The sequence below is a fragment of the Mytilus californianus genome, unplaced genomic scaffold (genome assembly GCF_021869535.1).
Source record: "Mytilus californianus isolate M0D057914Y unplaced genomic scaffold, xbMytCali1.0.p SCAF_9, whole genome shotgun sequence".
NCBI lineage: Eukaryota > Metazoa > Mollusca > Bivalvia > Mytilida > Mytilidae > Mytilus > Mytilus californianus.
This window is the reverse complement of record NW_026262745.1, coordinates 77,494,673-77,506,395: the sequence shown is the minus strand read 5'-3', so window position 1 is coordinate 77,506,395 and position 11,723 is coordinate 77,494,673. Positions and strand designations below refer to the sequence as shown.

Below are 11,723 nucleotides of genomic sequence, written 5' to 3'. Positions count from 1 at the left end.
CCCACACGTAGTCAAATCGTAATCTGTTTGTTTACCAGTACGATTTTTGTTCTGTTTCAAATTCAAAGCTTCATTATGTTAGGGACAAATTTCCTGTCTGGCGAAAAAGAGGCCAAAGATACCAAAGGGATATTTTTTCAACTGAATCGAGTTAGCTATTAACACCATAACTAAGTATAAAGAAACTGATCGTGTGAAGGTATATTCCTAGTTTCTATATCAGTTGTGTGTTTACACATGGAGTAAAAGAGAGGTAAAACATATCAAAGGAATAGAGTTGAAACTCATCAGCTGAAAAAAGAAGACAATAGCATAACAAAAACAAAAAACGGCAAAATGACAAAGAATACTGTGGATTCATTTATTTTCGTGGGTATCAATTTTCGTGGATTGAGAAAAAAAATTGCATTTTCGGGGATATTTGATTTCGTGGTTTTGCCAATCTCTGAATACATATTCAATACAAAATTTGTAATTCGTTCAACATTTGAATTTGTGGTTCAACTGTACCCACAAAACCCACGAAAATTGGTATCAAACGAATAATAATGAATCCACAGTAGTTCATAAAACACAACATTGAAAACTATAGACTGAACTGAGCAGCACACTCTCTACAAAAACAACGAGAATGATCTCAGAAGTGTAATAAAATCCTGCTTCACAAGAGACACCCGACTTGTTATTCCTATAAAATACACCTATCAGTTTAAACTGATTTAAAAAAAGCAAAATAAATATTGTCTTGCATTGCTAGTGCACTCAGTTACACACGGCTTATATTGTGAAAGAGAACTTTATAAATAAACATCATCACTGTAATACTGATTTTATCAACGATTCCGAAATTATGGCAAATAAACTAAGGATTTAAATAACTTGTTCGTAGTGGTTTGGGGTTGATCGGTCATATAAGTAAAAATAGAAATAACAAAAATACCGAACAGCGAAGAAAATTCAATACGGAAATTCTCAAACCAAATGGCTTAATCAAAACCTCAAACACATCAAACGAATGGATAACAATTGTCATATTCATTACTTGGTACATGTATTTTCTTATGTGAATTAAAGCTGGTGTCATAGCTAGCCAAACATCTCACCGGCACGACAGCCCCACAAAATTATATTATATTGACAACGGATGTGTGAACAAAACAAACAGACATAACCATGAAAATAGGTAAACATGTCAAAAATAGGGATACAACAGTCAACATTGGGCTATAATCTTAATCATCTTAAATAGAATAAAACAAATTGTGCTATTTTTATATGTGCTGCTAGCAAATCCAAAAAAGATAAAATACTTTAAAAAAAAGTATCGAAAAAACCTAATCAACAGTTACAAATGAAACACACACTCCCCAGTACCAAGTAATGTGGATAATAAATATAGCAAATAACTCGGAGCTTATATTTTGTTTCTGTTTGAAATTGTATCCTTTGTAAATAATAGAATAGTTGATTTTAAAATATACAAAGTCTTGGTAAGTTCAGATTTTGAGAAAGCAAGAAGAGTTTTTTTCACAAGAATCTTTCCAAACGGAGTTCCAAATATTGGAGATAAACTGTAAATTCTGTATTATAACTCACACAGAGCGGTATTGTAACTGGTACTGGACTATTATCAATATGAAAATGTATTTTAGATCATACAGAATTTGTCCTTTACAACATATTTTTTGTCCGTCTTTTGGCAAAAGAGTAGGCTAAGCTATATCAAAATCTTTTTTTTCTGAAACAACGAAGCCAGTGGTTAAAAAACTTTAAAACAAGCATATGGAGCCTATCTAAATATAAAATTTCGTTGATTGTAATCAGAATAAAAAGTTTACTAACAAAGAAGTTTTGTTTCCTTCACGTACGTAGCAAAATATCGAATAGAATTCGACATAGATATATCTATGTCTTTTGTTAACAAACAATGCTTTTGTTGGTTGATTGATACAAAACGCCCGTCACTTGTATAATTTGACACTGTGACTCGACAAAATAGTATTATGTAATAATCGTACAAAATTACGGAAGTTTTTTCGTTAAATAAGATGATTCCATTAATCACTTTCAAATGAATCTAGTCTTGCAGAACATATTGTAATATGATGTACCTGTTTAAACGTTTGCACACATATTAGCATTTCAATGCGATAACCTACTGGATTGGAAGGATAATGAAAACACCAATCATGAGACTGTTCGTGCTGATTATTTTTATGGTATTACAAATCATTTATGTCCATGGATCTCATTTTCAAGGAGGAATGGTAACATGGAAGTACAGAGACAATCAGGTAATACATACATTTTGTAAATTTCAAAATAACATTTTCAAACCATAACAAAATATGAGCCCACAAATTATATTTTATTATTTACTGCATCGCGTTATTTTTTTTTTTAATTTTCCTGTGAATTCTATTTGGTGTATGAAGACTGCATTCTAGTCATAAGTTTATGAGACAATATTATTTTATAACGACGATACTAAATATAGAGCTACATCTATTACATATTTCACTCATTATGACAACGAACCACGAAAGTGTGAGATACAGTTATAGGGGAAGTTTCGACATAACCAGCGTGAAATCGTGCTTTTCATGACGTCAATTGCAAACATCGAATTGTTGGGAAAAGATGCATTTTCGACTGATTGAATGCTAGTTCATGGACTCTTCTCGGTAAAAATGATACTTGGCTTGATTTTGTATGAAAAATATTTGTACCAATTCTTATGAACAAATCACCGAACTTTTTTGCTATTTAGGAAATATGCCGTCTCTTTTTCTAAAATCAGGAAACTTTAATACAAAATAATTATTTCCAAAGAATTGTTACATAAATAAAGCATACCTATATCTAGAAGATGTTCCAAATATTTCTACAAAAATCCGTTTTTATTTATCTTTTCAAACAAAAAAGTTAGATTTGTCTTACCAAAGGATAAAAGTTTAAAAAAACACAAAACTTTGAGTAAATTTCTAAAATGTTGATCTAATTTATCTGTAGAAGTAGCACATGGATATATATTTTTTATAGAAACTAACGTTTTAAGTTTGTTGGTCGAAGCAAACAATGGTATCTATCATTTAAAAATGAAGCATATGAGACAGATTCATACGACGAACTATAGAAGATCAATTTACAAATTTCAGAATAAAACAGTCACATTAAAACTTTCAATATAAAATTGACAGGAAGCAAATTTACATGACCCACTAAATATATTTCATTATTACAAATGTACTAAATATAGTAGTAACGTAAGACTACAATTGATATGTAAAAATGTATTAAATAAATTATACTTCTTCGCAGAATACAACCTTGCGCTGTTTCCTGGTATTAGCAACTTACTGGACATAGATGAGAAATCAAACAAATTATTTTTAATTTGTAAAAAAACGAAAATGGTTGCACACATTAATTTTGTTTTCAAAACTTCAATGGTGTCTGTTAATCTGAAACTTAATAAAAAGTTCAATGATGTTGAAAATACTTTTTAGGTTTGAAAACATTGTGTATTTATGCAGCACTGACTTTCAGAAATTGAGAATATTCGTGGACCATATTAATAATTTTTTGTCTTTCTTATAATTTTTTATTGATATTTTTGTTTGCTTTTTTGCTTTTTTTTTTGTTTTAGTTTAGTTTTAAACTGATGCAATATGTCCCTATGCGATTGAAATCTCTGATTGTCTTATTCAAGAACTGATAGACACTGTCTAGGTTTACAGCAGAGTTGGCTGCTCATAAAATGATTTCCCGGTTGTTGTTGGTTTGGTTGATGACTGCCAAAATATCTTGCGTTTTCAAATTTTTAGTAAGTAAGGAGTAAGACTTTTGATTTTCCAATTTTATAAAGGACTTTCAGTTTTGAATTTCCCTCGGAGTTCTTTTTTTGTTTGTTTTGTTATCCCCATTTCCCCTTTTTAGTTGCTGAGTTAAAACTTTTTTAAATTTAAACTTCTATTAATTAAATTGGCACTGTTATATATGTTTTGTTCGTATTTACAATATTGTTTTTGTAGAGATAAGTGCTTTTCAGGTACATTTTATTGATGTTTGATATTGAGCATGTTGAAGGTACATTTTGTTAATTCACTGTTCAAGGTAAAAATATGGGATTGTTGTCGATGTCAAAACTAACAATTAAACCTATTTGTGTTTGTTATGATTTTAATGCAAGTTTTAATTCACTAATCTTAATGTTAAGAGTTTAAAATTAGTATAGTGTCTCAAACACGTTAAAAGCGTCTTCCTATTTTTTCACATGTTATTGGTTATTTAACATGATAATTCTAGTATGTATGAATACAAAAAGCTGATCTCAGTCTTATTGAATTTCATATACGTTTTTTAACAGGTATACATAACGTACAAAGTGTCATTCAATAATCATCACTGTGACAAAATGTACATATTGAATAGAATTTTGGTAAACGGTGAAGGATCGTTAATGTGCTATAGAGGATGCAATGACACTTTGACAAGAACTTTGGTAACTTCTTTGTCTTACTATTGCACAGAGTTCAGTGAGGATGACAACTGGACATATGGCCAAAGGACATTGAATGTTACGTTTCCATCTACATCAGATAACATATACGTATTTGGGTAAATATTATTTACGTGTTCGAACTTTTTGACATTTTTTGTATTCTGTATTACGTTCCTTGTTTATTTCTAACACTAGTATACTCGTTCGGGGAAAAAGATAATATAACCTAATATTTTTCAAAACGGAAAGTCCCTTATCAAATAAAATCTCCAGTACACCTACTTATGGTTAATCATGTCGTTGAAATGATTTTAATGCTGCAACACAAATCTAAAAACTGTGTGAATATTTATCCACACGGTATTATGAGTTTGTGTAATGTCAATTGCAATGACACTGTTTTTCGAATAAGATAGATATTTTAGAGCGAAACAAGGCATTCGGTCATGGCAGAACACGCATATTGTAATTTTAGTATCGTTATTCCTTTATGCGGACCCATTAAAGTTTGTCAAGGCAATTCTGATGTTTTGCTATTGGAGTTTGTCTTATTTCACATAACAATTTGATTTTATTTTGGTTTGCAAAGCTCTGAAACTTCTTATATGATTTGACCTTTTACGTATTTTAATTTGAACGCCATTGGTGAGTACTACCGTACGTAGAAGCAGGTTCTTTTTCATGGCCTTTTCATTCGTGATGTCCTGTCACTGAATAACTCATATTTCAGCCAATACTTGCATCTCATATATCCCAGTGAACTTGAAATTAAGGATACTACTGATACTAGAAGGACTGCTTCATACATGTACCTTGATCTTTTTCTCAATATTGACACAGATGGACGACTTCACACTAAAATATATGACAAACGGGACGATTTCAACTTCCAAATTATCAATTTTCATTTCTCAGCAGTAAAATGCCCTCTGCCCTATCGTATGGTGTTTACATATCTCAGATGATAAGTTATGCTCGAGCATGTTCACACTATACGGACTTCATATACAGGAGTGTACTCCTGGCGCAGAAACTGCTCCAACAAAGTTATGAGGAGGAACGATTAAAAATGACACTCCGTAAATGGTATGGACACCATCACGAATTGTTCGATCCATACGATGTGTCTTTGTCTAAACTTACTAAGGACATTTTTACCACGTCTTAGATTATGGTTTACCATTTACGTCGTCTGGTCTTTTAAGTACTGAACATGACCTTTTCCCGAATATGACTGTTTTGCTGAGTGTGAATTCGCATTGCTATAAGACGTGTCAAGGTATTTGTTAACCAACATTCATGTGTTTGGTTATGATGTTGTATTTATAAATCTGATCGGATATTGTTAAATGTCTTATTGTTTGTAGTTGTAATTCTATTTTTATTCATTTTCTATTCGGATGTAAGAGTATAGATAATTAATCTCCCAGATCATTTGTAAGATTTTTGTTTAAAGGAACTAAACGTATTCGATTTATTTGTTTTACAGTTTGATTCAGAGGAAAAACCGACATAGTTAGATAATACAATTAAGTATCTAATTACTAACACAATGCTATATTAATAATCTTGTAATTGTTATAAAATACATTAAATACGATAATGTCAAACCTAATCTTGAACTACATTTTGTATATCAATTTTTTAGAAATTTACCTGTGACGTCACTTTTATTGCGTCGATCAAGTCGTGTGATAGACAATGCGTGGTACTGTTGTGCTGTTTTTATGTGCTGCCCTAGGTTGTTTTACGTATACGTTTTTTATTCTGTGTTTTGCCAGCACTTCGGTTTTGACATGATTATCAATTATATGGTATTTTTATTTTATAAATTTAATGTTTGCAAAAGTATGAATTATTCTAAATACTAAGGATTTTCGTATCCCAGGCATAGATAACCTTAGCCGTATTTTGCACAACTGTTTGGAATTTTGAGTCATCAATGCTCTTTAACTTTTTACTTGTTTGGCTTTCTGACTGTTTTGATCTGAGCGTCACTGATGGGTCTTGTGTGGATGAGGTGCGCGTCTGGCGTATTGAATTGTAAGCCTGGCACCTTTGATAACTATTAGCATGTCGAAATGTATTATTGTATTGTTTATTTATGTATTTAGCTGTCCTGAATGTTCTTGCATTTATTTGTACTGTAGTCCTATCATGTAATGTTGTCCTTTCAGTGTTATAATTAACATTGTCATAAAAGTGCGAGGTTTGGCTAACCACAAAACCAGGTTCAACCCACCATTTTTTTCTTAAGATGTCCTGTACCAAGTCAGGAAAATGGCAGTTGTTATCTTATAGTTCGTTTCTGTGTGTGTTAAATTGTCGTTTGGTTTTTGTTGCACTTTAGTGTTTCTGTTGTTTTCCTCTTATAGTTGATGTATTCCCCTCGGTTTAGTTTGTAACCCGGATTTGTTTTCTCTCAATCGATTTATGACTTTCGAACAGCGGTATACAACTGTTGCCTTTATTTATCAGATATGTTTTGAATATAATAAATGACTATAATTCCAAAGATACAGAAGCGGTTCTTGGGCTACTCTTGTTGACGGTGGAGGCAGTTGGTCTTTAATAGCAACAGCAAATTTAAACATTCGACAAGATATTGGACGAATCAACTCCTCACCAATAGCTGCAATGCAACCATTTGTTACAGTAAATAAAAACTGTGCAATGCCATATGCCTTGAGAATTCCAGGTAAGCTAGTACTATATCTTTAGATCGTTTGGTAAATTGTTGTTGACTATTAATGTTAAAACATATCAGGTGAAAGCACATTTTTGAATGGTACGAAGTTTCCAGTTCACTTTTTAACTCAGTTTACTAAATGACCGGTTCAAATGTTAACGATGGTATTTGATCACAACTTCATATTTGATGAAGATTACTACATACAGAAGTCTGCATACTAAGTCTGCAAAGGTTACCAAAATGGCTACTTCTTATAATTAATATAGCCTTCGGTCCAAGCATTATACCACTCGAATATGATTGCTGATATATAGATATAAGCAGATATGGTATGAGTGCCATATATTTACTAATGATATATACTCTTTAAGCGCTTCATTGACAACTATTGTCAATACATGTGCATACTAATAAGGCAGCAGTTTATTTGACAAAACCATCATTCATTTTTATCAATATCCAATATATATTATATTGATATATTGTTATCTTATTGATTCCTTTTTTTTATTTGGAGTGGTTCTGTTAACCAATGACATACAACGTTCAACAGTCACCACTTCTTATTCAAACATCACGACAATACAATATAAAGTTCAAAATAATGCATTATGATGACGCGCTATGATTATGAATCAATATAAAAAGAAATCTATAACATCCATAAAAAAAGAAAAGAAAAACCGAATAAAAAATAAAAATATTTTGAAAGCACAAGAACTTTTATTCCAGATGTAAGGTTTGGAAATTATTTTAAGCTCAATTTTGTTTTCTGATATGTTGAACCGAACCATTATACATTTGTGACTATACAATGCTATAACACCTTAGTTATAAAATGTAAAATAGACATCCATTAGTACAATGACACATTCACGTGTTACGTATACAGAGGTTGTTTTTGTTATTTTCTAATTGAATGTAGCATTTTTTTTACGTATTTGTGAGTTTGTAAATAACATTTTACCAGTGATTGTTTTTTTCTTTTGGTCACACGTGATTCAGATAATCATAACGTCAATATTGAACGAACTCTATATTGAATACAGTCGAATGTGACTGCCAAAGCCGTTAAACCACTTGTCAAATTATTATTATTATCCATTACCATAAAAATCCGAAATGATATATTGAGAATAAAAAAACAATGACAATTATTTTTTAATCCGCATCCTATGGATTTTATTCACCCTCTATGATCCGTAGGGGGTCAGTAGTGAACCGTATAACAAATGTATCGCACGCTGGACTTTCCCTGCTGCGTTTTGTTGACGAATAAACAATGAAAGATAACAACAGTAATAGATTACGTTACCATTACTAATCCTCAACGGATCCATAGGGGTTACCACGTGACGACGTTAAACCAATCACAACGTGATAATTTACCCGCGGTGTGAGAAGAAAACCATATAAATTATAATGATGTTTATTACAAACGACAAAACAATAACGGATATAGCCAAACTGGTATTGCCATTAGAAACTAACATATATACATGTATACCTCAAACATTAAAGTACACTTGATTCATTACGGTACCATGGTTGGAATAATAACGGATAACTGCCTTAATTGTGGTTATACAAAATGTCTGACGGCCATGACTGAATATAAAATTTGCAAGATTGCAGACTCAATCTGCAACATACCTACTACATTTTAAATTATATTTAACACTTTGTCAAACTTCTAAACATAGATGTGGACCGTAAACATGGTAAATCCCATTATTTATTGCAAAAACTTATAACATTCAATCGCTTTACCAGTAAAGGGTTAATCTTGAGAGTAGTGGATTCTGAAACGAAAATCTAATTGCGACTAACTTAAACCGAAGACTATCGTTATTAATAGACCTCTTATTAATTCTAAGTCATGTTATAATTTTGTTTTCTATTTTCGTATACATTTCGGTTTAAGTATGTGTACTAGTTTGTCTCATGCTCGTGTTGAAAGGACGAAAGTCATACGTCCCGAATGTCACGATTGAGGGAATGTAAAAGGAAAATATTACATAACACAATTAATAATTAAAGTATTTATATTTTGACAAAGAGGTTCTACTTGAATCTCTTTGATTTTGAAAATTTCTGTGATCTTTTTTTAAAACTCGCAAATACATAGTTTGCAATCGACTTTCTCCCACAACAAAATTGCACATATAGAATGACACATTCCGTGCTACTCATTTCCTGTAAAAATATAGCTTATTTTGATTATTTACAAAGTACCTAATTGCACCTTTCACTACCACATATTGAATGTTTTGTTTAATTACTATAGATGAAATTTTAACAAGCGCAGATGAGTAAACAAGCATATCTCCAGTCAGTAACTGCGAGTACTCTCAGATCTGTACTTAGTGTCTTTTTGTTGTTGGGATATACAAGTACCTGGCCACGTCCACTGTGTGTAGTATTTGTATTTGTATCCATCTGATGAGTTAAGCCTTTTTCAACTGATTTTTATAGTTCGTTCTTATGTTGTACTGTTACACCACTGTCCCAGGTTAGGGGGGATTGGGATCCCGCTGATTTGTTTAACCCCGCCACATTCTGTATGTATGTGCCTGTCCTAAGTCAGGAGCTTGTAATTCAGTGGTTGTCGTTTGTTTATGTGTTACATACAATTTGTTTTTCGTTCATTTTTTGTACATAAATTAGGCCGTTAGTTTTCTTGTTTGAATTGTTTTACATTGTCTTTTCCATTGTTTTCGGGGCCTTTTATAGCTGACTATGCGGTATTGGCTTTGCTCATTGTTGAAAGCCATACAATGACCTATAGTTGTTAATTATTGTGTCATTTGGTCTCTTGTGGAGAGTTGTCTTATTGGCAATCATACCACATCTTCTTTTTTTTTTTTTATATATCTCCAGTTGATATACTATAGGTATAAAAACAAGGTTATTGACGATTAAGTAGAGACATATACTCTTTCGTTGTATTAATTTAGGGTAAGGGTAAGGGTTAGAGTTAGGGTTAGGGTAAGGGTATAAATTAAGGTAATTGCTAATCTTTTAACCTCTGTTTTTGTGGTGTTCGAATTCGAGCCATCACAATGAATTAGTTAATTATCCGTTTTGTTTTTGTATAAAAATTTGAGAATTCTGATTTCAGTTCAAGACGAAGATAGCGATGTTGTCAGATGTCGGTGGGCTAACAATTCTATAACAGATGAATGTGGAGGCGTATGCTACATATTGAGAAACTCCGTTTTGGATCAGGTAGTGTTTTATTATTGGATGTTAACATTTCAACATAGTATACTACCTAATTGTTCCAGAAAACTGTACCAAATAAAGTCAACATGCATTACTGTTAAAACAAGATATACTTTCAGTGAACACGTATTTAGACAATTTAACCCATATCCAATTTAAAGTGTTACTGTGGGCTCCTCGAGGGTCAGTGTTATGTTTTCTGTGTAGTATTTTGTAAATTTGTTTCACATGGTGTACCAGTAAGGATAAGTTCCTGTCACATTATGAGTTTTAAAAGGTCACATTGGATGGTCCGCCTCTTTTTTAAACATTACAAAATAATTCAACAAACAATACACTCATCATAGATACAACAATACAATTGTTTTAAGCCAGACGCTTGTTTCGTATACAAAAAAAATCATCAGTGACGCTCGAATCAAAAAAATTAAAAAGTCCAAATAAAGTACGAAAGTGAAAGTTATACATATGGAATATAATATGCATCTTTCGAAGATGAAGTAATCCAAGAAATTCAATTATTATAATGCAAAAGTGTAACAGACCGTAACATTATAACTTGACAAATACCGTGAATTCATTTATTTTGGTGGGTACCAATTTTCGTGGTTTGAGAAAAACTTATATAGTTATTCCTTTAGAAAATTTGCAATTCGTTGAATATTTAAATTTGTGGTTCCCCTGTATCCATGAAATCCACGAAAATTGGCATAAAACGAATATTAATGAATCCACAGTACACAGTTTTAACAAAATTTCGTATACTAGGTATTGCATATATTTTTTTGCAGTCAAATTGTATTCTATATATTAACGCAATACCTTTGACTGGTCGTTATGCTGTTGCTCTTCAAATTGAGGACTTTGGTAAACAACAAGATAAAATCGCACTAAGCAGTATACCGTTGCAATTCACTATAAATGTTATTGATGGTACTAGTATGTGTGATAAAAAACCAAGAATAGAAACACCACTGATAGAGATTCCTTCAAATACGATGTATCATCTAACTATTATTGCAAGATCAACAGGTTCACAGTAAGTAATAAGGGCTTCAACATTGTAATTGACTCTGCAAGAAGTAGAATACATGGGTTTAAGTACATAATTTAAAAAAATGGAGTGCTTTTGACACAAACAAACACATTTAGTTAAGCATAGAAAACTCTTAACCAATTAGGTTTATGCATATATGATGTATTGTTTCATGTGACACTTATATTCGCTAGAATTGTTTTGATGAGTTCATGCTGCAGTTGCGTTGTATTTTGGATATATTTACAGCAAATGTATTAATTTCG

General features: G+C 31.7%; 1 protein-coding gene across 11 annotated transcripts in view; it reads left to right on the top strand.

The window, feature by feature from the left end:
- Nucleotides 1–2,036: 2,036 nt before the first annotated feature.
- Nucleotides 2,037–11,723, top strand: part of LOC127716301 (uncharacterized) — a 78,278-nt gene continuing 68,591 nt past the window's right edge. For 5 of the 11 annotated variants that reach the window (XR_007988855.1, XM_052222470.1, XM_052222465.1 and 2 more), the window contains exons 1-5: nucleotides 2,037–2,294; nucleotides 4,370–4,620; nucleotides 7,021–7,202; nucleotides 10,318–10,424; nucleotides 11,213–11,460. Coding sequence is in view for 10 of the 11 variants with exons in the window: in XM_052222470.1 (XP_052078430.1) it covers nucleotides 2,175–2,294; nucleotides 4,370–4,620; nucleotides 7,021–7,202; nucleotides 10,318–10,424; nucleotides 11,213–11,460 (908 nt within the window). In the remaining variant the exon portion in view is untranslated. The remainder of the gene's footprint in view (nucleotides 2,295–4,369; nucleotides 4,621–7,020; nucleotides 7,203–10,317; nucleotides 10,425–11,212; nucleotides 11,461–11,723) is intronic. The other 6 variants (XM_052222464.1, XM_052222463.1, XM_052222469.1 and 3 more) reach the window with 6 other exon arrangements.